The 25,697-nt window shown below is 41.2% G+C and overlaps 1 protein-coding gene across 4 annotated transcripts in view; it reads right to left on the minus strand.

Moving 5' to 3' along the window:
* Window positions 1–25,697, minus strand: part of ARHGEF3 (Rho guanine nucleotide exchange factor 3) — a 280,046-nt gene that overhangs the window by 14,253 nt on the left and 240,096 nt on the right. For all 4 annotated transcript variants that reach the window (XM_029917716.1, XM_029917719.1, XM_029917715.1 and 1 more), the window contains 5 exons: window positions 12,549–12,719; window positions 9,462–9,524; window positions 7,146–7,242; window positions 6,906–6,982; window positions 1,001–1,258 (listed from right to left, as the gene is read on the minus strand). In XM_029917716.1, coding sequence (XP_029773576.1) covers window positions 1,001–1,258; window positions 6,906–6,982; window positions 7,146–7,242; window positions 9,462–9,524; window positions 12,549–12,719 — 666 coding nt within the window. The remainder of the gene's footprint in view (window positions 1–1,000; window positions 1,259–6,905; window positions 6,983–7,145; window positions 7,243–9,461; window positions 9,525–12,548; window positions 12,720–25,697) is intronic.

Raw genomic sequence — 25,697 nt, forward strand, 5'->3', positions numbered from 1 at the left:
CTTCCACTCAGGCCATGATCTCACAGTTCATGAGTTAGAGCCCTGGCTTGGGCTCTGTGCTGAAGGCTCAGAGCCTGGAGCCTGCTTTGGATTCTGTGTCTCCCTCTCTGTCCGTCCCTCCCCCACTTATACTTTGTCTCTCTCTCTCTCAAAAATAAACATTTAAACACATAAAAAAAATAAAAGACAAAGACAAACAAAACACAATAAAGGAAAAGCATCTCAAATTGATATTTAAAATCCTCAAGACCAGATCTGAACCTCCATCCTCAGCCTTCTCTCTTGCTGCTTCCTCAGAGTATCCTCTTCTCTGGGCAGACTGATCCATAGTATTCCCTGGACATTACCCATCCTGTCATTTCTCCAGACCTTTGTTCATGCCACTGGCTCCTCCTGGCCTGCCATTGCCTCTGCCTGGTCCCACAGAGCACCCCAATCAGACCCAAGCTTTCCAGACATTTTTCCTGGTCTTCTCTTGCTACTAAGGAAGAATCTATCTCTATCCATACTTAATGAACATTTGCTGGTGAGCAGGAGGTTGGACTAGGTCCCTCAGTGCAATCAGAGGCTGAGGGAGCTAGATCTGAAATAGGGTCGACTTTACAAAGAGGCTCAGGGGCTAAGGAAAGAGGCAATTCCCATTTGCTCACTACACAAAGACATTTAATTTAAAATCTACAGAGATCTTAACCCTCACAACCATTGGAAAAAATATTACAGTTTATTATTAATTGTAATTAATGATTAGAGAGGTACCTATACAGAAGCAAGAACTTTTAGAAATCAAAGGGCTCTGAGAGGGTATTTCATGTAAACACTGCATTTTATGGGTTAGGAGACTGAGGCAGAGAGAGAAGTGACTTGATGGCAGCACCAAGCCTGGAAGCCAGGACCCCTGGGTCCCACATCCCTGGAGGTCCTTCATCCACACACTCACCCAATCTCCTAAATATTATGGGAGAAAACAACAAGGGAAAGAGAGAAAGAAACAGGAACTTACAGCTTCTTCCAGGTGCTGCTGATCTGGATTATCATTTGGTGTGTGCCTCAAGATTTCTCGAAGAAGCAGTGGGTATTTCACTAGACGGCTTCTTGGAATATCGAGAAAATTCCAGAGATCCAGCTTGCGGCTAAAGGGGGATTCTAAGCATCGCTGTAGGAAATCCTGGACTCGGTGATCTTGTTTTTTGTGGTCCAGCAGAGCCTTGGCGGCTACCTGATTGCTGCAGTAGCTGTCGTAGGAGCTGAGACAAGGCAGCTAAGAAAGGAACATCAACAGTGGGTTGGAGTGTGGACCTAATTGTGCTCTGAAGCTACCAGTGAGTATTACATGTGGGCACGGAACAAAACTGGTCTCCAGGCCTGGCCAACATTCCCTTACCTGCATGGCTGGAGGAGACAGACCAGTGGAATTTTCAATCAAGAATTTTTTTAAAAGTTTATTTATTTTAGGAGAGATAGGGAGTGTATGAGTGGGGGGAGGGCTAGAAAGAGGGGGAGAGAGAGTCCCAAGCAGGGTTTGTGCTCTCAGCACAGAACTGACTTGGGGCTCAAACTCATGAACCATGAGATCATGACATGAGCCGAAATCAAGAGTAGGACTCTTAACCGACTGTGCCACTCAAGTGTCCCTAGTAGAATTTTTAAAATAGCAGGCAATGAACAGTTTTTAGGCTTTGGCTTGCTTCAGGGACATTACTTCCTGAGCTGCATGTTTATTTTCTTGATTGTTAAGACCCCGTCGTAATTTGTTTGCATTTCTGCCAATCCAAGCTAGGAACAAAAGAACCAGAATAACTGAATACGCAAACAGCTCAAGATTTTCCTGAACTTCAAAAAGTATCTGGTGAAGGGAAAGCCTCCTATCTTTAAAAAACAAAATAAAACAGGATTTCTCTTAAAATTATTCATAAGAAATTCATCTAGAAGACCTAGTGCCATAAAAAGATAGCAAAGTGTCAGTCAGACTTCCCGGACCAGCCTTTTGCATGGCTTGGTGTAAGCATCTCTATATTAGTTTAAGGTTACCTGATTCCAAGGAGGACTAATTAAGAGGAACTCCAGGAAAATAAAGCAAAAGTGTAATTAGTAAAAAAATTAAATGAGGGGAGCATTTAGAAAAATCTTTCAAATTAGATTTTTGGCTATGCCTAATGGTTAACATCACAATACCATGCAAAGAACAATTTAAGCCTAAAGACTTCGGAACACGTCAACTCCTGTATCTTCCTTCCAGCAAAATACTAATTTCCCTGACATGTCCCATCAGTCACATTGTGCAAACACAGAATCAGAGACCCAGTGAAAGAGCTGTTCATCTCCTTTTCCACTCCTCCATCTGAGTGGCACCCAAGACTCACCATCCTAGTACATGGGCTTGTCAGCTCCCAGAAAGGTACCAGAGGCAATAAAATGCAGCCAATAGTCCCACTGTGTTTGCTTCTCTCCCTTGGACTAAGATGCCACATTTACCATGACACCTGCCCTATGGAGGGATTCAGTGCAAGACAGTGGCTTTAAATTCTGCATCCTCAATACTTTGCATTGGACCTACCATCCAGCAGACATTCAAAGTTTATATTCAGAATGAACAAATCAATGAATGCTTAATGGTTACCAGATTTGGTAATATTTGATGGTGTGGGAACATGGGTTAAAAATAAATTGTGACAGCATCTGAACAATGGGTCAAAGTATAAATATTCTGGTGCTTTTTTTAATACTTCTTATTGAAATTATTTTCTCAGCAACTGAAATCACACAAAGATACCAATGAAGTAATGTTTAAGTCCACTGTTGAGTTTAACATTCTTTGGAAAGGTCTACCTTCCTTATGTGTCATAAAAACAAAAAACAAAACCACATAAACCTTTATTTGTGTTTAAAAAAAAAAGAGCTGAAGAAATTCTTTCCTCAACCTTTTATTTGAAAGTAAATGATAATTGCTACTCACACACACACACACATACACTCCCCCACCCTCCAGATGTGGTATTGTGGCTTGTAATTTAGATTTTCCGAGTTAATTAAAAAGAGCTTTAGGCCCTCTTAATTTCATTTCCATTTCCTTGTCTTTTAAAAAGACCTGAAAATGTCGAATGTTTTCATTACAGAGAAACAAATCAGCAGTAACTGTTGGATGTAAACTAGTGAGGAACTCCAACCACACTGCTGCTCACCGGCCAGTGGGCCATTAACTGTGTGATCCTGCCGCCCCTGCTGCCATGGTAACCCAATCCAGCTCGGGTCCTGTGTTCACACATGACAGGGTGCTTATTTCCTGGGCATGACCTGAAAGGCTATCTGGTTCAGCCCACTGGCTAGAAAAGGCCACAAGTGATCTATAACTTGTTAGAGAATGAAGAATGTACACATGTTGGTTGCCATATACACGCACATTCACTTATATAAAACGTGAGAGGTGATAACACAGTGGTTAAGAGGGCAGATTCTAGAACCAGAGATAATTATGTTTCAAAGTCTAACTTGGACAGTATCAAGTGACCCTTCTGAGCCTCAGCTGTCCCACTTACAAAAGGCATATACTAATGTCCTATTTTTTAATGAGATAAGGCAGACAAAAAGTATGCAAGCTGGCTCCTGGTTAAGAATCAGTAAGTACTCAGGGCGCCTGGGTGGCTCACTTGGTTAAACATCCGACTTCGGCTCAGGTCATTATCCCATGGTTCATGAGTTTGAGCCCTGTATTGGGCTCTCTATTGACAGCCCAGAGCCTGGAGCCTGCCTCAGACTCTGTGTTTCCCTTACTCTCTGCCCCTCCCCAGCTCGAATTCTGTCTCTCTTTCTCTCAAAAATAAACATTAAAAAACAAAACAGAATCAGTAAATACTAGCTATTATTACTATTTACCCCCCAGATATTTTTACTGAAGAAATTGTGGTTTAGAGAAGCAAAACCACTTGCTCAGCTAGAGACAAAACCAGTCTGAAGCATCTTGTTCCCCCAAACTCCTCCCCCCAATGCTCAGAACTACGCAACGTCTCTTTAAATAGACTATCAAGAATTCATAAGGGAAACTCTTTCACTTTTAGAAATTCTTTCTATCTTCCTAACATTGTGAAAAGTGACAGAACAAATCTATTTTTTGCTTCCATGTACTCTGCCTCTCTCTATACAATTAAAATGGAATTAGAACCAAATTAACACGAGAATTTATCAATTATTTTATGACTGAAAAAATGTTAGCATGAAGGTAAGTCTGAAGGGAGGCTGTTTCTGTATGCCAGTGGGGGAGGTAAATGAGACCAGGCCTACCCGTCCGGGAGACTGGTCTTCAGTGACCACAGTGGCCCCCCGAGAAAACCACCACTCTGTTTCAGGTCTTCAAAGTACAAGTAATTGATTCATTCTAAGGTCAAAAGGACTGGACAGGCCTGTCCCACTTGGGAGGCTCACTTGTTTAAAAGGGCTTCTTTTTTCACCTTTTTTTCCTTGAGGGAGTTGGAGGAGAGGGGGGCAAATAAATTAATTTTTCATGGGTCAAATGGGCTCGGACTTTTTCTCATTCAAAGTCCACTCAGATGTTTATTTTGTTCTGTTGAAAAGACCAGAACTCAAGCAGATGTATCACGTGGTTTACAGTTCCACTCGCATACACACATCTGCAATTTGAAGAGGAAAAACATTTACAGCTCATGGAGCTGATCAATAAGGGCCGTTCTCATGAGGCCTGGTTACAATGGGCTGATTGTTTAATCTCAGGCGGCTCTTCAAGCTGCAGGTCCTCATGTGATGTCTGAAGGGTTCAGACAGCAACGGAGGTAGTCACATTTCCTCCGAGTGTGTTCAGAAAAGGGCTGCAAAAGCAGCCCCCAGATCAAACCAATTTCCTAATAAAAGTGGCAGACATTTTATTTTAGAAAAAAATGAATAACAAGGCAAACACCAACACTTTTGCTTCTGGCATGGACCGACAATTTGTATGTGATGCCTAAGGAAACTGTGCCGTCCTATATTGCCATCTTGTCAAACACAGAGCAGGCATCCTGCTAATTCTGGAGTGTGGCCTCACTGCTTGTCCCCCCACCCCCGGCCCGGCTCCCATCAAAGCAGCCCACAGACTCAGGAAGTTTAAGAAATATTGAGGCAGAATCTCTCTTCTCCTGACACCTTCTCTGTCTCCAGCTGGTTGGCTCTCTTTAGAGAAATTTCTTTGAAGGCTAAAGAAGTTAAAACATCTACCACAGCTTATAATAAAATGAAAGTCAAAACTATAAGATGAATGCCTCTCCTGAAATATTAAGGCACATTTTCTAAATTATTCATCTTAGAACATTGCTTGCCATTCAGGTGCCCTTGGGATATTTTGGCCTCAGTGCTAAAATTGACTTGTGAACTAAAGCTATCTCAGTCATAAAACCCTCAAAGTTTCTTGATCAAGGCAGTAATTGAGAAGCAGAAGTTAGGGGCACCTGGGTGGCTTGTAGGTTGAACATCTGACTCTTTCTTGATCTTGGCTCAGGTCATGATCTCATGGTTCGTGGGTTTGAGCCCCATGCTGGGCTCTTTAGTGACAGTGGAGAGCCTGCTTGGGATTCTCTTTCTCTCTCTGCCCCTCCCCTGCCTCTCTCAAAATAAATTTAAAAACTAAAAAAAAAGCAGAAGTTAGGATGAGAGATTGACATCAAAATGTAGGGACTGGAAGGTACAGGAAGGTTAAAATATAAATACAAATGTAACTGGATGAAGAGAACTCATGTGATAGTAGGATTTTTAACCTTAACAACATTCCCCAAACAGCAGAATGACTTAATGCTTGCTGCTGTGGCACTTCCTGCCTATTTTTCTGGAACAATGTATGGATCAGAGAGATGAGAGACCTAACCCTGCCTGGAAGAAGTCCTTGAAGTAATCTGCTTTTATTACCTACTTCATAACCACTGGAAACCATGTGGAGTGGGGGTGGTGCACGCAAGGACTCCAAGGAAACAGAAAGGGAGTAACGGGGTGGTGGGGACTGGCAAAGTCAAGAGTGCATGCCCAGCCTAAAGCACATTAAACAAATGAACAGCCGCATTATACACCCAACAAACACAGATTCAGCCTCAAGACCGTAAATGTAGAACCCCTAATCTAAGGTCACAGTAGACTTCTTTGTTTAATTAGGAAAGAGAATGGGTTGTTTGGGATGAAAGTTAGCATAATACCAAGGCTTCCTATGAAGTTACTTATAACCAGATACATGCTAAACATTAACAATGTTTAGTATTACCTTGCTTATGAAATTACATTTTACCATGAGAGTCTTTTTTTGTAGCCTGATAAAAGCACTTTTTTTTTTTTTTTGGTGTTCATATGTCCCTGAATATTTGCTGAAATAGAAATGTTAATAATTATATTATTAGTTATTGGCCAAAATTGAATATAAACTAGTTTTACTTTATTTGATATAAAACTAGGAACTGTTTCACATGTGCATTTACTTATTTTCTTGCTAAAGGTCATGTTATCTTTCAATGCTACAAATTCGTAACAAGAAAAAAAATTGTTTCCATTCTTTGAAGAGATAAAACCTAAATAGAATGACACATTTTGCCAAGAACTTGCCATTTAAATTTCTTCTGATATAAAACCAACGTTTGCCAATAAAAAAAGTCTAGCTAAGGTGTGCCTGGGTGGCTCAGTTGGTAAAGCATTTGTACTGTTGATTTCAGCTAAGGTCATGATCTCACGGTGCCTGAGTTTGAGCCCTGTGTTGGGCTCTGTGGTGACAGCTCAGAGCCCCGAGTTGGCTTGGGATCCTCTGTCTTCCTCTCGGCCGCTCCCCTACTTGTTCTCGCTTTTTCTCTCTTTCAAAAATAAAGTTTAAAAAAAGTCTAGTAAAATGAAACCCCATCTACATTATTGAAATTTATTTTTAATCAAGACCAGAGAATTTTTCTTACCCAGCCCACGAGGATGGGACCCACATGTTCAGTGGAGCCATCAGGCTTCCGAGCGTCTCGAAGCTGACTCAGGAGCTCTGATAAAAAAACAACAAACAGAATGCTTATTTTGTTATGCATTCAAATACGAACAGGACTGGAAGTAGATTCTGGGTTAATCAAGTTATTACATAATCATGACTTGTAAGATGACTCAATTAAGGCTTCAAGTCATGACTCATTGTGTGAATAAAATTATACCTTCGTGTAGAGGAATGAGAGAGTCCAGTGTTCCAAAAATTTGATTCAACTCTTGTTCTGTCATTATGGAGAGTTTCAGCATGGGGTCGTGATAGGCCTGCATAAGAAGGGCAAGAGATGGAAGCAAACATTTAAAATCAGAGGAAGCGAGGCACCTGGAAGGCTCAGTTGATTAAGCATCTGACTCTTGATTTTGGCTCAGGTCATGATCTCACTATTAGTGGGTTTGAGACCCACATCAGGCTTTACGCTGACAGTGCGGAACCTGCTTGGGAATCTCTCTCTCTCTCTCTCTCTCTCTCTCTCTCTCTCTCTGAAAAATAAACATTAAAAACATTTTTTTTAAGTCAGAGGAAGCAAATGGTTAATGTAATTAGCATCTGTGTTTGTCAGGCCCCAAAATATTTGGCTGTCCCCAAACAACTTCTCCCATAATGCTGCGGAGACAGCAGATGGGTGTAGCTGGCACAGACAAGAATCTAGTATTGCCTTGAGCCTTTTGTGGTTGTTGATAAACCAAAGCAGATTTTTAAAAATCTTTTTTATTCTAGTATATCCTACATGTAGGCAAGGGCACAAATCCTAAGTATAGAGAAGATTTGATTTATATGATGTTTTAAAAATTAACTATATTGATGATCCTGCAGCTTAAAAGAAAAACGCTTTATACAAAATTAGTTACTAGCAGGTTCTTTTTCAATTAGTCCATATTTAAATTAAGTAAGGGAAGGGGGTGCCTGGGTGGCTCAGTCGGTTAAGAGACCAGCTTCGGCTCAGGTCTTGATCTCATGGTTCATGGGTTTGAGCCCTGCATCTGGCTCTCTGCACACAGCTAGCTCAGAGCCTGGAGCCTGCTTCAGATTCTGTATCTCCCTCTCTCTCTGACCCTCCCTGTTCACGCTGTCTCTCTCTGTCTCTCAAAAATAAATAAAAAACATTAAAAAAGTTAAAAAAATAATAAATTAAGGGAAGAAAAGGAAAAGTGGTGGCATCCTTTATGATTGATATGAAGCCAAGAGAGGAAAATCTCTGTTAATTCTATCACTTCTTATTAATGATAATTAAACAAGAACACACAGTTACAGGACACTGTAATAGAGTACAGAGACTCAGATGGCACAGTCCCTGCCTCCAAGGATATTTATTAAGCTAATTGGGAGATAAGAAAAACATGTGGATAATTAGATATGTTAAAAAATAGCTCAAGATTAGAACTACGAGAGATGTCACACTAGCAAAAATCGATCAAATCATAACCGCTTTGAGGGTGAGAGAATTAAAGCTGGAGTAATCAAAGGAGATTTAAGATGGGCTGCCTGGCATCTAGACAGAAGCAGGAAATACTGGTGAAAAATGAACTGAGATCTGAGCTAGTTCCTGGAGGATGGCTGGATGTGGGTGGCTGAAAGGAGAGGAAGGCTTTCCAGGAAGGTAGAACCACCATAAGCAAAAGAAAGGCAGTGAAACACCCTGAAGGTGCTCAGCTTTGGTCTTGACTCAGGAAAGGGAGCTGGACAGATGGCCAGTGAAATGTCTCTCAGAGTTAAACACCTTATCTGTCACCTCTGTCTTCCTCTTCCTCCAGCCCCACCTAAAACTCAGTTTCTTGGCTGTGTCCAAGCAAAGCCTGGATGGCCATCTCCCGGGAATGCTACAGATGACACTTTTATCAGCAGGAATCTGGACTACGGACACTTAAAAGAGGGGAGGCATCTTTCCAACCCTTACTTCTTTAAAGAGGCTGGAGTATTGAATGGAAGAATCTAGATTTCAGCCTCCATGGGGGGGTCACTGAAACGGAAAGGTTTTGAGAAAGCTTTGTTGTCAAAACTAAACAGGTTACAAGGCACAGGTTCCCTCTCCTTTCTGTTCAAATTAAAACACATGTTTCTATACAGGAGGCCCTAACTTATATGATAGTATGCAATTGCTTCACTTTATCACTTTCTCTCCTCAAGAGAGTCAAACGACTATTTCTAAGACAGTTCCAGTTTCAAACTCCACACACTCTCTCCCCGCATGAGAGACAGTGAAATATACACAGAACCAGGCTTCTGTGAACATTTTCTGTTTAAACTCAAGTATTACTTGAGGTGCCTTAGAGACATGCACGGGAGAACCCTGACAGATTCCAGGTCTAGAGAACCTTCTTGTTTTGAGCCATTTCCACCCTACATGGTTTGTGCAGTTTCTTCTCAATTGTTGATGGCTTGTCTAAATCATAAAAAGAGTGCTCATAAGGCACAATCTTAGAATTGTGAAATTACCTAGAAAAAAAAAGAAGGTGGCCCAAATGACCACTGGATTCAAATTTACCTTTTTTGCCAATTTCAAATCCTCTATCAAGTCTTCTTCTCCTTGGGAAAGCTCAAAGATTGCCTGTAAGCAGAGACAAAAAACACATTCACTAAACACTTAACTTACGAGACCAAATTCAAACAGTACTGGTTCTGTTGGTCAAAGCCCCAAATCTACCAACTTCTTAAGTATTTTTAAAGGATTCTTTAAAATGTTAAATCAACCTGTAGCAAATGCATCTAGTAGATAAAACCTATAAGGGAAAAATTTTGCAAAACTTCTTCAAAATGAGCTTACCTGTTGGTGGGAGAAAGAGGTTCCACATACGTTTCTAACTCAGGAAGTCATCTTTGACGTTACAGAACTTGGGTGCAGTGGAGCAAGAGGGAACTATTTTAGGTAAAATATTGACAGTTGGATTCTGCATTACTCTCGTGTGTGCAACAACCAGCATAAATGATTTTGGGGTGTGTTCTCAGGGATGGACATGGCAGTATTATAAACTGTGCTATCCAATTTGTCTTTGCTTTACTCAACAGAAGGTGAATCTCAGCAAAAGCTTTATTCTTATCAGCCGCTTGTCTTCAGGCTGGAATTGTAGACTCCAATATTTTATCACCCTAAATGTCTGGTGAAGTTAATTCATTCTAAATTACTTCTCAGCCCCACACGATACAATAAATAAAATTTTAGGAGCCAGCAGTGTGCAAGAGTGTATAAATGGTCCGTTTCTAATTTGGCTCTGCTAAGCCATTATACTTTAAGAACTATAATGCACAGAATACTCTTTCACTCATCTGGAAGTCTAAAGTGTTGGCAAACATTAACTGTTGAAGGACGATATGTTTAGTCCTTTAATAGGAGTGATGGTTTGGGGACTACATTTCTCTCAGACTAAGGGAAGAAGTGAGCAGGGCTGGAGAGTGCCCTCCATCTCTGGGGTTGGTGGACTAGAAGACGATGAGTTTGCTCTCAGGTAAAGCAGGTGGAGACAGAATACTGTACTGGAGGCCAGTGCATGGGGACCCCTCCTGAGGCCCAATAAAGCCTCCACATCATGCCCTCCTGGTACTCTATTTTGTTAACCTTTTATTTTGAAATAATTATAGACTCTAAGGAGAAGTTGCAAAAATAGTGCAGAGCGGTTCTGAGAACCTATTACACAGCTTCCCCTAGTAGCAGCGTCTTCTGTAATTACAGAGCATTATCAATACCAGGTAATGGATTGGCACAATGCAGTTAACTAGACTTTACCTGGATCTTCCTCAGATATCCTTGTACATCTGTTTTACTAGAGCTCACTTCCATAGGCCTGACTGTCTGACTGCCAAATGTGGCCTCCAGGAGAGGAAAACCCCAGACCCCCATACTGAGAAACACCAGTCAGATGTTTTTTGTGGGGCAGCATACTATCACCATGAAGACCATAAGCTTTCGAGTAGGACGGGACCTGGGTTCAAATCCCAGCTCTGTACCTCTCTAGATGGGTGAGTTTATATTCACTGTGCTTTAATAATCTTCTAGTCTGCAGAATCAACCCCTCCTTCCTTCCTTCCCACGATCAGATTGTACACGGTACATATGTATACTACTGACACTTGGGAAAACACAAAAATGTTAGAAAACATTTGTGTTACAAAACACAAAAGGGGAAAATTTTAATGTATCCATAATACCATCTGTAACCATCATTAAGATTTTGTCATGTTTCTTCACAGATTTTTTTTTCTGGTGCATGTATTATTTTTAAGTGTTTTCTTTCTTTCTTTCTTTTTTTTTAGTATGCTTTCACCTAGCATCACATTTCATTTATTTATTTTAATGTGTGTGTGTTTTTTTTTTGAGAGAGAGAGACACAGCATGAGCAAGGGAGGGGAAGAGAGAGAGGGAGACACAGAATCTGAAGCAGGCTCCAAGCTGTGAGCTGTCAGCACAGAGCCTGACGCGGGCTTCAAACCCATGCATCGCGATATCATGACCTGAGCTGACGTCAGACGTTTAACCAACTGAGTCACTCAGGTGTCCCTTAAATGCTTTATTATTTCTTTTCACTAGATAATATATTAACATACTTCAAATTTTATAGTGCACAAATAGGTACATGGTGAAAACTTTCCTTCTAACCTCTCTCCAGCCACCCAGGTCTTTCCCAGGAGGTGACTATGTTATAGTTCCTTGTGTGTCCTTCCAGAAATATTTTATGATTCTACAGGCAAATACATGCCTGTACACACATATATTCATTTTTCCTTTCTTTTCCGTAAGTGATAAAAGAACATAACACACCCTACTTTGTGCCTTGCCTTATCCACTTCACCATCCATACACGCGGACCAGCACTTCCTAATATTCCATGTAATATTCCATGTATAGAGACTCGTTATTTAGCCAGTCCCTGGCAACAGATGCTCAGGCTCTAGCACTATTACAAACATTACTGCGATGAATACCCTTATGTATGTATCTTTTCATCTGTGTATAAATGTCTGGAGATAGATTCCTAGAAAAGAATGGCTGAGTCCAAAACCTAGAAAGTTTTCAAGTATTCCTTTTGCCAATGTCAGGTTTTCCACAGAAATAGATGTTCCAAGCGTTTCACTAGATGATGCACATTTAAACTGCTTTGGCACAGTCTGGCACATGACAAGCTTTCTATAAAGGGTAATAATACCACAGTTATTTAGGGTCACTGATACCAAAAATTCACAGGTAATGAAATTAACTGCGTTCCACAGAAAAGTTTTCTACAAAACGGAATCAAAGTTTCATAAATCAAATATCTTAAAATATCCTAGAAGTTGCTATCAAAATATACCTAAAGTGATTAACTTCGTGAGCTCCAGGATCCTAAAAAGACACTTCCTGATTCATTTTCTCCGTAAATTCAGATTTTCACATCAGTTTCTTTTTAAAGCAGGAACCACCCACCCAGCTGGATGCTGGTTTCTCAGTTCCTTACAAGGTTTGACACCCCCATTTGTCCTCCTTCTACAAATGCAAGGAAGAATTGATTTGGAGCCTGTGGTGTAGATAGACCCAGTTTGGCTCTCGTCTATCCCGTGCTTTGTTCCAGACACAGGGCCAACTCCTGGGTCCCAAGCCTACCTCCTGACGTTTGATTTCCTTGGACGGAAGCATCTGATTGACGCACACATCGAAGGTCTCACTCCACAGCTTGCTGTCTCTCCGCTTTGTGCTTGAGGGGGCGGCATTTCTGGACCAGGGTCGGGGGGTGAGGATGTCAGGACGGCTCTCGCTGCGGAAGCTGATGGAACGCTAAACAATGAGAAAAACAAACCGTCATGGGGGCAGCGGCAGGACCTGGGTGGATCATTTGAGCAGCTTCCTGTCACTGACAGAACATAAATCAGATATTTGCAAGAAAGAAAGGACAATGCCACAATCCCTTTTGGGAAGTGGGGTATTTTCTGGAGCCTACGTGCTAAGGGAAATTGGGCAAAGGGCCTGCCTTCACACGTGTACTGGGAGTCTCCGTTCTGTGAGACCTGGACACAGCAAAGAAACATGCACAAGGGCAGCTCTCAGGGAAGCCACAGGCTCCTCTCTTTTCCAGGAGACAGCCCCCCTCTTCAGAAGAATGAGGGTTAACAGTAGTGGATGTCCTTTACATCTGGCCAGTACTCCTATTCTCCTCCTCCATCTAGGAACAGAAGCCTGCTATCCTTGGGTATCGGGTCTGTGAACAGTTAGGGTGGGATCCCCCAGACCTGACCAGGCAGGGATTTCCTCCATCCTGGTTCAGGGAGCGACACCCGATTCCCTGAAATTTGCTAAGTGTTCCATGGGAGAAAGAATGGAAGGGTCTTTATTCCTTTGGTATTATAAACTTAAGAGATAACATAAGCAGGAGTTTCTTGCAGCAACTCTCTCTATTCATGCAGTTAAGTCTGTTTGCTACTGGGGAGAATAAAGGGACACATAGAATGAAGGACAGAGAGAGAGAGAGAGAGACTGATGAAGGGAGTGTGCAGGCTGAAGCCAGGAAGAGTCACTTTCAGATTAAGGAGCTAATACATTCCCCCTTCTGTTTACATTAATCTCAGGTGGGATTCTGTCAATTTGAAAAGTACCAACAAATATGCATACTAAATACTACCTTGGCAGCAAATGATGCCTGCCCTGACATACTTTATTTCCCAAGGTTCTAGTAGACTTCAGGGTGGTCTAACTACCCAAAGTTCACCCTTGTGGTGGAAACTTGCTATCGGAGTGCCTTTTCATGACAAATACAAATGATTAAGAAGAAAGCTGAGTACATCATCTTCAGCCTTCATCCTAGAAGATTTCAACACACTTACTGGGAACTTTGCCAAAGCAACGCATTGTTGCTGCGCTCAAAACCACACTCTTAATTAGCAAGACACGGCTGTGGCCACATGTCTATGGCCTTCAGTGAGAAGTTCCAACTCCTCACTTTGGCACAGAAAGCCTCTTGTAATCTAACCACAGTCTATATATCTAGATTCTCCTCCTGCCACTCACCCATGAGTCCTCTATTCTCCAGCCCCACCAGGCAATCTGCCATTTCCTAAATGCATCATGCTCTGCCATCTGTCTATGCATCCTTCAGGTAGTTTTCTTTTCCGGGGATGTTTTTCTTTCATTTACCAGCTGGCTAACTCCTAAGTGTCCTCAGGATATAACTCAAACTCCTGCCCTAAGAAGCCTTCACCAAGGTGGTCCCACTCTTTCCCAGGGCAATCTGGGCATATCTCTGCTATAGCAATGATCACATGTTATTATACTTACTGGTCACCTGCTCTGACCTATAAACCTCCTGAGGGCAAGAACTGATTTCGATTGTGACATATAAGCTGTCATCACTAAGATATTCTAGCTTCCAAATATTTTGAGATTCAACAATAAAATTTAAGAAAGTAAATTTTAAGAGAGCTATTCAAGGCATAAAGGTATTGTTAAATAAGTTATAATTCGATCTGCTTGATAGTATATTATCAAGGCAATTAGACAATTCTGAGATAATTTTAACAGCTAAAAATCCCTTCTATATAAGTTAAAATCAGAACTAAAATCTGTATATGAATACTGTTTATAATTATGAGAAAAAGCACATGAGCCAAGATATAAAAGGAACTCCATAAATTTTGTGTGTGTGTGATGACATTATAGGTGATTTTTATTATAGTTTATACATTTCTTTTATAATTTGAGAAAAAATGAATAAATGAAAACTGTGAAAAGAAACTTCCAAGGGGCTTCAGGGTATTACCACAACCTTTTAGAAGCAGGAAGCTAGCTGTTTGCAAGTAGCAGCAAGAGCTCCTCAGGCTGGCACAGCATCCATGGGCCCCTGGGCTCATTAGTGAGCTCATGATCACCGGACCAGCCCTGTGCTGGTCAAGAAAGGACTTGCACCAAATACGCAGTTCACTAAAGGTATCTTGCAAATCCTTGTGATCTCTTGAAAACAGGCCCTTATAAACAGTGACCAGAATACTGCTTGCAGATCCTCACTGCTCAGAATCAATTAGCTACAGGCAGGGAAAGGTCAAAACAAGCAAAGTGAATCATCAGTTACTCACTGATCTCAGTTTTCAGTTCTGATTATAGCTGGGGTGGGAATTAAAGAGCAGAAAGAGAGGAAAACACAAAAATAAGATTCAAAATGAAAGATATTTTCCACTTTCACTTGAATCAACCACCCACCTTGTAACAGTTTCAACCCCTGACCCAACTTCAAATTCCCCCTCCCCACTGCCAGTTTGCAACTAACTTACACTAACTTTAAATACATTACAGAAGTATATAAATTAAGTACAAATCCCCTTATTTTCCTATCTACTTTCCAGAAATAACTGCTATTAAGTTCATTCTAGATCTTTCCAAACCTCTTAAATGTATTTGCCAATAATCACAAAAAACAGACTGTTTTCTCTTTTTACTCAATAATGTGTCTCTTCCATGTTAGTATATAATAAGACTTATTATTCTAAAAAAATAATTTATGAGGGTGAAAGTCACATAACACAAATTAACCATTTTTGTGAACAATTCAGTGGCCTTTAGTACATTCACAATGTTGTACAAATACCACCTCCATGTAGCTCCAAAACATTTTCATCATTCCAAAATTACTCTTTTTAATGGGTATAGAGTTAGTATCCCATGGTCCAGGTGTACCACATGGATTTAATCAACTGCCAACTGATGGACATTAAAATCGTTTTCAGTGTCTGGCTATTACAAAAAGTGCTTCAGTGAACATTAGTGCTGCTATTTTTGTAAAGCAAATTCCTGAAGTAGAATTCCTTGGTCTAAGAAATATCAACATTTTAACATTTGACATCCACTGCCAAATTGACCTCTAAATAGCCTGTTTCAATTTTATTGTCCCCAGAAAGGTATATGAATTACCTTTTTCCATACTCTCATTAACAGGATATTATTATCAATCTAATAGAGAAAACAATCACAGTTGATGCTTAAACAACACGAGTTTGAACTTCAAGGGTCCACTTACATGCAGATTTTTTTGATAAATACAATCCAGTACTATAAAGGTATTTTTTCTTTTTTATGATTTTAATAACATTTTCTTTTCTCTAGCTAACTTTATTGTTAGAATACAGTATACAATGCATATACAAAATATGTGTTAATTGGCTGTTTAGGTCACTGGTAAGGCTTCCAGTCAACAGCAGGCTATTAAGTAGTTACATTTTAAGGGACTCAAAAGTTACATATGGATTTTCAACTCTCTGAGGACTGTAGGGGGTGCTGGCACCCCTAAACCCTGCATTGTTCAAGGGTCAACTGGATATCTTAACTTCAGTTTCATGTTTTGAATGTAAGACTGAACATATTTTCATGTATTTCTTGAAAAATTTCCCAGGGAGTTGGATATTTTCTTCTGTTGTAGTTTGGGGGGAAAAAGAGAGAGGTGAGCTGTATTACTTGAGCTTTGTTGTTAAGAATTCCTTGTTTTGTGCTTCCTCCATGATTGCTGGGCTTAGGAACAAAGTGGGAAGAGACTGGACAAAATTGACCACATATATCACTCTTTCTGTGCCTGCCCATGCTTAACACTTCTGATGAATCCTCTCCCATCCTCACAACCACCCGCAAGTTGGAGGTTTATTCCCATTTTACTGATGAGGAAACTGAGGCCCAGAGGGGTTGTTCAGGCAGGATTCAAAACCTGATCTATTTCACTCCAAAACCTGAGCTCTTTCTACCTTGAGGGCTGTGTACTTGCTACTTACATGCAAATCATGCATTGTGGGAAGGTTTCCATGATATGGGCCCTGGCCTTCTAAGATTTTAAATCTAGTTAAGGAGAGGGAATGCATTTACTCACTTTTAGGAATAATGACTGAGTGGCCCTTTGACCAATCAAACTTCAGATTCACACCTTGGGAGGATCTTGAAAAGAAGAATCCCAGGGAAGCAATAAAGAGTGCCAGTCAGGTGTGGGTCAGCAGCTGGCCATCCCATAGCCAACCAGGCCCAAGCTATGGGTGGGTGGTCAAGACCATACACCATGACCTACACCTCTACCAGTCCCTAGTACAAATGAGCCCAGTTAGAGAAGAAGACTGGAGCTGGAGGAGGGACATGTGACTATACAGGAGAAAAGTCCCAAAGAAGAGGATGCCTCTTGAGGGAGGAGAATAGCCATGTCCCTTCCAGTGGCCTTCCCCCTCCTCCTGCTTTACTTTTCTCTATTTTCACCATGTACTGTCTATTGGTTAGTTTCAGACAGATCCACTTCCTCCCAGTTAGGGTAAGCTCCTTGAAGGCAAGGATATCTATCTGTTCTGTTCACTGATGGACTTTTCAGCAACTGGCATATACATAGTAGGACCTCAACAATTTTGCTTACTGAACGGATGGCATGCTTGTATATGCTGGTCATAGTGAGGTGAGCTTTAGAGCCTTATATAGCCAACAAGTAAGGATTGCTACCCCTGTTGTACAGATGAAGAAGCCAGACGCTAAGAAAGGGGCACACCTCGCTGAAGGTCATGCAGCTAATGAATGGTGCTCCAGAATTTACACCCAGGTCAATGGTGAACTCAATGACTCTACAGGTCTGGTCTATTTCAGTCCCCCTGTCCTGGCTCATGCCCTTGCTGCCAGTTTTAACCAATATCCTATCCTTCTTCTCCTGGGGTAAGTTTCAGAGTGTGGTGGGTCCATGTGCCCAAATAAATGACTTTGAGGCTACTGACAGGGATTGTAAACCTTGCCACCGGTTACATTTTGGACCAGAAACTTCTTTGTTGTTAGGGATTGTCCTGTATCTTGTAGGATGTTTAGCAATATCCTATCCATAACCCTTAGATGCCTGAAGTACCCTCATCTCAGTTGTGACAATCAAAACACCTTCACTGCTGGATGAGAAAGAGTCCATGGTGACTACGAGAGACCCAGCATTGGGATGGATGGCATAAAAACAGAAACACGTACATAGATCCCTCTGGGTGTGGGGAATGAAAAAAAATGTTCCAGGACAAGCAACAGTTTCCATGAGGGAATCCAGCTTAGCAAATGAGTCAAAAACCTAAAGCTCATAATTACTGGCAGCTACAATAACAATAGCCATTAACAAGCACAGATAATGCAGATTTAGGAAATGGGTGCTCATGTTTATGCCTGAGCTGGGGGTGTGGAAAAGATGCTTCAGGTGCAAAGGGGACTATCTGTCAGGTGGAAAAAGAGGGACCCTTTACATGTGTCAGAGGAAATGTAAACTCAGTAGGTGAGGCGTGATGGAACAGATTTGATTTGTTACTATCGCCTGTTCGGCAGGGTGTTCCCTTGCCCTTTTCCAAAAACAGAAGGTCTCTACAGCTAAAGATAACATGCTCCACTAAAGAGAGTTCAAGCTAGGGAAATTTTCTGCACTTACCACTGCTATTTTGTAGCAGATGGTTTTAATTATTAAACACTGGAGGTTCGGGTGGGACTGTCAGAGGAAAACAGGTTTGGATGTTGCTACTACAATGTACAGTCCTTATGGCTGGGACCAGAAAATGTTCTTGAAGAGCATCCTGGAGGAGTCTCTCACATAAGGCTTGATTAGAGCAATTAACTTAAATTGAGAAATAACACTTCTCAGATCTGGGGCCTCCAGTACTTTAATCCTCTCTCTAGTCTTGGGAGAGGCAACTGGACAGGTTCTTGCATTTTTGCCCTTTTTAACAGATGAGAAATTTGAGTGCCAGGGGATTTAGTGACTGGCTCAAGGTAAGTGTTGGAATAGGAACTGAGTCCAGTCTTTTGACTATAAAACATGGATTTATGTTAAGAACACAGGCTTTGGAGTAAAACAGACATGGCTTCAAGTCATGGCTGAGGGACCTTGGGAAAGTTAATCTCTCTGGATCTCAGTTTCCTAATCTGTAAAAGGGCATAGTAATGAGTACCTCACAAAGTTGCAGTGAGGATTAGATAAGATGAAATACATCAAGGGCTTAGCCAAGCCCCTGGTGGGTAGTCAGTAGGCAATGGATGTTATCTATCACGGTTGTTATACCATTGGCTGCACTGCCACCATTAATGCTGGTTTATATATGTTTTCACTCATTAGCAAACAGCAAATACAACTTTGAATTACTTGGACTTTGGTCCTTGGTCCTTGGGGGACCTCCATTAGGATAACTGATAGGAGAAAAGAAGCACAGTGTTGTCTATAAAAGTAAAAGATCTGGGAAAAGTTTAAACTGATTGGTAGGGAATAATTAAATAAATTACAATGAAATCATGAAATATATTTGTTAAAATATTCTTTTAAGAAAAGCTTAATGATATTGAGAAAGTCACATGTAGAGTTAAGTAAGAAAAGGAAGATCTCCACTTAAAAAACAACATGTTCAGAGATGTTACTCCTAAATGGTGGGCTATGGATGGTTTTAATTTTCATCTCCATACTTCTCTACATTTATTTTTGAGATTTTCAATAAGAGATATTAACTAAGAAAAGGCAAAATCAGTAAACAAATGTACAAGACCATTGCATATTGTTTGAAGTGGTGCTATAAACATAAAATCATATTTGGATTTGGTTCAGATTAATGTGTAGTAAAAACATGGTAAGAAGGCACCCAATCAATTCACAATAAAAAAATATATCAAGCCCCAGAGACTCAATGCAAGGAGAAGTCTTTCTGTAGCTGAGAGAGAGTCTGAGTAGAATGAATGAAGAGTTGAAGAAAATATTTGGTTCAGGTGTGGGGAAAATATTGTACAATTTTCTCAGTGCAAACTAAAAATTAGGAAGCCTTCCAGAGGCTTCAGGCAGCAGCCCAACCTCTTCATTAGACACCATAAAATGGCTTTTGCACAAAATGTTAACGATACAATATTTCAAGAGCTGAAATGGAAATGATGACTCTCCCTGCCACAGAGGCAAACAAACAGTAAGTAGCAACACTGAGGTATGATGCTCCAGACCAAAATCTGGCCATTATTTTTAGATCCTGGCAAACTATAGGTTTTATTATGACCAAGCTGACTTTTTGCCGAAGCTGGCTTCAGGAGAGGCACTGGGAAAACTCTACAGGATCCTGGCGACAGCACTTACCAGCCTTGTGACTTAGGACATATTTCTCAACCTTCAGGTTCTTCCTGATGCGGGGCTCAAACCCACAAACCATGAGATCATGACCTGAGCTGAAGCCAGACGCTTAACCGACTGCGGGGCTCAAACCCACAAACCATGAGATCATGACCTGAGCTGAAGCCAGACGCTTAACCGACTGAGCCACCCAGGCACCCCAAGATTTTAAAATCTTATACGTTTTTATCTGGTTGCAAAGATAATATATAATTATTTAAAGAATTCAAGCATGATAGAGATATATAACATAGCAAATAAAACTCAATACACCCAACCTGCTTATTCATTCTCTACCGATTTGTAATTCTTATGTTATAGGAGAAAAAGGAGAACATAAGACAGAAAACAAAAGAACTGTCAACATCTCTTATACTTGCATGCCTGAGAGATAACCACCCTAAGAATTTGATGATGTTCCTAGCTTTTTCCTATCCATACACTATTGTGGGTGTGTATTATTAGTTAGGATACAATGGTTTGGAATTTCTTTTTTTTTTTTTTAACTTGCTGATATATCTTAGCCAACTGTAACCAGTAGATTTTATCCTTCTCAAGAGCAGGCCCTATCTCCTTTTGCATGCTGATGACCTCCCCCAGCAAGTCTAGAACATAATAAACAACACAGAAGATATAATGAATAATGATGGGAACACGAATATATACCATTTTCTGCTGCATCTGGGTGAAATGAAATACTTTTCAGATCTAAGGGCCAGGGAATGTGGTTACGAAAAACCCTTCCTAAGTCACAACAATCCTCCCTGAGGGGATAGAAGTGGGAGAGGGGCTAATACTCTATTGTGAAATAGCCCAATTATTACATAACATTACTACATGAGCACCCACTGTCATCTCCAGGAGAGCCCCTAGGAAAAGCAATGGACAACAATTCTAGTAATAAATGCAGTAATAATAGTAACTGCTAATTCCTAAGTAACATGTAGTGCTAGGCATACAAAAAAAAGCAAGAGACAAACTTAGTCTGTGTAGAAAGTCATGGGGCCCCTGGGAAGGGCCAGCTTGTGAAGATGTCACAGCAGATAGAAAAACTGACAAAAGAGAGGGAAAATGTGACTATGAGTCTAGAACCAGGATGCATAGAGGAGCAATCCTGCCCAAGACAGGTACACATCAGGAAGAGAGGCCTGACTCTTGTGATATCAGATGCCCCGGGTTCACATCTTTCGACCAAAATTCCACTTCTGGGAATATCATCTAAGGAAGAAATACAGACATGCATAAGATCTGCATGTGTCCTCTATGATGGTAGAAAAATGGAAACAACTTAAAAGTTCAACAAAGAGTGAATCAATACCTGGTATATCTTTTTGATGAAATACTGTATGAATTCATTAAGAATTGACTCTGAAAAATATTTAATGACACAAACATGTATTTTCATACTATAAGGTTATTTTATACTGTTAAGACAAAAACATGTTAGAAAATAGTATATGCACTATGATTATTATTTTGTTTTTTAAAAAAACACATGCAGATATATATTAAAGACTGTCTGAGCGCATGCCAAAATGTTAACGTAAGTTTCTTAGTGAAGGGGAAATGGGATTACAAGTGAATTTTACTCCCTTTTCTGTGTTTCTCTATATTTTTTAATTTTAAAAAGATGTTATATAATTAGAAAAGAAAGCACAACTAGATGGCACTTCAAAAAAAATAGGACAAATGCCCTCAAAAGACATTCAATACAGAGTTCTTTGATAATTTAAAATATTCACAGCCTAAATATCCATCAATAGGAGAGTGGTTCTGTAAAATAAGACACATCAAGACATTAGAATAATATATACTCGGTCCATTAAGATCACATTTTCCAAGATTAACTGTGATATATTATTTCCCTGAAGCCATAACAGAATTCTGATCCAGTTAAATGACAAAGGGAGGGATGCAAATAAAAGAGATGGAAAGAAGAGATTTTGTAGGCAAAATGCAAAAAAAAAAAAAAAAGACATAACTCAAGACCAAAAGTATTAAAAAAAAATAAAAAGGATTACTGAACTTTAATAAAAGGTACGGTTTCCCCAAGAGGCTCTAACAATGATGAAGAGGAACCTTTCTATCCCTAACTGCATAGCTTGGAACTACGTTGGGCCAAGACCAATAGAAACCCTAGAGAAATTGACCATGCACAGTGCCCTGCGGGAGAGTTCAATCCAAGAGTGGACAGATCATACAAAGATAATGCTGGGTACACTGTGAGTAACCCCAAATGAGGTTGAGGGTATGTAAGGTATGTGGATATACCTAGAATAACATTGGAAGGAAATTATTGAAATATTAACAGGGGCTGTTTGGGAGTGGAATCTTTTCTTTTTCCTTTTTTGTATTTTTCCACAATGAGCATATACTCTTCTAATGGAAAAGAAATGAAGCTCATGTTCAGAGAGAACATAGGGCTCAACCACAACGTTGTGAACACAGCATTCCATAGCATGTGCTGGGCCCAGCACTGGACCCAGCTCAAATGCATCTAGCAGCTGTGCGGAGTCGGGGGCAGGGGGGCAGGCAGGGCTCAGCTCTCCCGAGGTGCGCTCACTGTCCTCACTAAGCAAGAGGGGCGCACGCAGGCCCCTTTAGCACTGGGCTGCATGTTTCTCTCCAGCAAGCCAGTGAGGAGATGTTTAGGCCCAGAGGGATGCAGACATCTGTGCTCTAGTCTATCAGCAGCAGTAACTTCCCAGTCAGAAACAGACGGAAGGCCAGGCAGACGGCTGTCCTGCTCCAGTTTCTACAAACGCTGTCTTTGTGCTGAGGCCCAAGCCCCCATCCATATGGGGCACAGGGGAGGCAAGAGTGAACAAGTCCTGCAGTGTCTTGCCGAACTGTTGCTGCCAGAGCCACTCACATTTGTGGCCGGGGTTTTAACCTTTTTGGAACAGGGTGCCAGCCCCGAGGTGTCCTGATATCCTTCTGGGCTAACTTGTGGTCTCCCGGGGAGCCAGAGGAAGAACTGCCAAGTGTTCCATTATTGATGAAAGGATTGTGTTTGGGTGTTCAGGCCTAACTCAACCCTTCTCCTATAATAAAAGGAACCCAACCTCAGACATAACTGGATGCTAAAAGGGATATGTATGTCTGTCTCTATGAGGCCAGGTGCCAGGGACAAGGGATACTATGACAGAGAACCAAGCTGCTAGGTTACAGTCTCAAGTTGTTTCTGGAAGGAAAAGAGACATCTATAATACACATCTAGGAGTATGGAATGAATGCTGAGAGGTTTGGGGAAGACCTCACCCCACCCTCCTTTGTTCTCTGTTCCTCCCCTTTCAGAATGTGCATCGAGACCCTGCATACAAAATGGAAGAGGATGTAAAGTTGACCTACTGAGTACCCCTTTGGGGCCTCCCCCCCCCCCCTCCCTGCCTTTCAGGCCACATTAGCACCCTATCCCAGTCTAGCTGGAGAGGGAAGCAGTAAAGTCACGGAGCAATTACTGGGATACAAGGACAGGAAATAATTCTGCAAAACATGTGCTGTATGCACCACGGTGACCAACAGGGAGATACGTCAGGGGCAAGAGAGTATTCTCTGAGCTTAGCAGACTGTTCTGCAAATATGGCTGTTTAACTCTGCTCACAGATTCAGGGGCATATTTCTATTCACTGACACCCCCCGCTCCCTCCAAGGACACACTCACAACATAAGGACACTGCTCAAGTTTTCTCTGTGTCCATGTGCATAACCACTATGAATAGCTGTTCTGCTTCTGCCAGGTTGTTTCTGTCCCATAAATGGAGCCTGGAGTTAGCTATTTATCATGATATTTGAAAAAAGTAAATTAAAAAATTATTTTGCCAAAAATATTCTTTGAGGTTTTAGAAACCAATTTCCATATGTCAGAGCCCTCCTTCATGTCTGGCTTTCTCATCCTTATTTGGCCTCAGTCTGTTGGATTTCAGACATGGCTTGATTTCTTTCTGTCCCAGTTCTCTAGGTCAATGCAAATTTTCAAGCTGATCAAATATTTCCTGCAGCCTTCCCTGTGTAGGATCTGTGTAGAGCAGAGATGGGAGAAGAGGAATAAATGTTGCCTGGGAAGCCAAAGGAAAGATTTTGAAAGTATGACAATGGAGGATCTTATAGTAACATGCAGTCAGGCCTGGGCTGTGGTGGGAGGCATAGACCAAACTATATCCTAGACCTAGGAGCACAAACATGGAGTCCACAGGCCAGGCAAAGTGATGCCAGTAAGTCGAAGGGTTAGGTGTTGGAAGGATAATTGGGAGATGTGGGGACATCTGTAGGTGACAGTTGGCTAGCTACTCAGGTTTAGCTCATTATTGCCATGTGGCAACACAGGACTAGCACTGCCAAGACTTTCAGTTCTTTAAAAGAAGCCAGAACTCCAAATTCTTATATTGATTATTCGGATTTTATAAGTTAGCTCTAAATGCTACACAGCCAAGCAAAACACAACTTGACAGCCAAATGTGGCCATAAATCTACTAGAAGGAACTCTGTCCAGTCTGTAAGCAACATGAGAGCAGGATGTCAAGCTTTGTGCTTGATGAGGGCCCATCGGATGCTTAAAGAATGAGTGAGGTTCTTCCCAGGGAAGAGGTTTGACTGTCTGGGGGCCAATGGGAAGAAATGGCTGGCACATGGCGGTCTCGTAATCAAGGGAGGAAATAGAGCGCAAATTTGAGCTCCAGCCACTGGATGGAAAGGAAAGGGTGAAATGGAAGTAGACAGGCTAAAGAATTTTCAAAAAGCAGAACTCAGCAAAAGACCAGATGTGCAGGACTAGGGCAGTGATGAATCTTCCAGGGAAAGCCTGTGATGAACTTGGCCAGAGGGCTCAGGGACTGGTCACGGGGGAGAGAAGGTAAACACATTTTTCTTCACTAGCTTCAAAGCCCTTCATCTGGCCCCCCCCAGACGACCTATTTTCTTTTTTTCTTCTCCATTCTCCCACAAAGGGGATCGGGGATAACCAAGGGCCCAGAGGCCCAAGCACCAAGAGAGACTGAGCCAAACCTATAGCTAATTAGGTGATGAGGCATTCATTAAGGAGAAACTATGAAGAGCTAACAGGGGAATGGATAGGCAGGGAATGAGCACCGAAAAAGCACAGCATCCACAGGGAAAGGGCAGGAACAGCTTGGGCTATTCTTGGGCTAGAATCATGACATGTTGGCTGAATGGTGCAGAAGCAATGGCAGGAGGGGGTGAGATTGACCTAAAATAGTTCTCAAATCATAGATTTTCGTAACATAGGATATGCTTTGGGTTCTGGTCCACAATTTTCTTAATAACTTGGAAAGCCAAGATAAAAATATGACTAAGCAGAAGTATTCAGGACAAGTAAGAAATGGCAGACTCAAGATTACTTCTCAGCTAAGCAAGGTAAGCCTTTCCATGGCATGGCTTTTGTTGGTTTCAGTCTACAAGGGGATTTTTATGATTATCAAATTTGGTCCCAGGCCTTAGACAAATCTCAGTTTTCACCTTAAAAAATAAGCTTTATTGGGAGTTTAAGAACAACTATAGCCACTTGTTTACCAAAGAGTTATTATAGTAGCTAATGTCTACTACTTAGCCAACTAATTAGTAAATTAGTGATTGCTAAGAAAGGGCTTAGTATAGTTTTGTTAGCAAAATAGCCCTTTAAATGCACTGTCATAAAT

The sequence above is a fragment of the Suricata suricatta genome, chromosome 12 (genome assembly GCF_006229205.1).
Source record: "Suricata suricatta isolate VVHF042 chromosome 12, meerkat_22Aug2017_6uvM2_HiC, whole genome shotgun sequence".
Taxonomy (NCBI): domain Eukaryota; kingdom Metazoa; phylum Chordata; class Mammalia; order Carnivora; family Herpestidae; genus Suricata; species Suricata suricatta.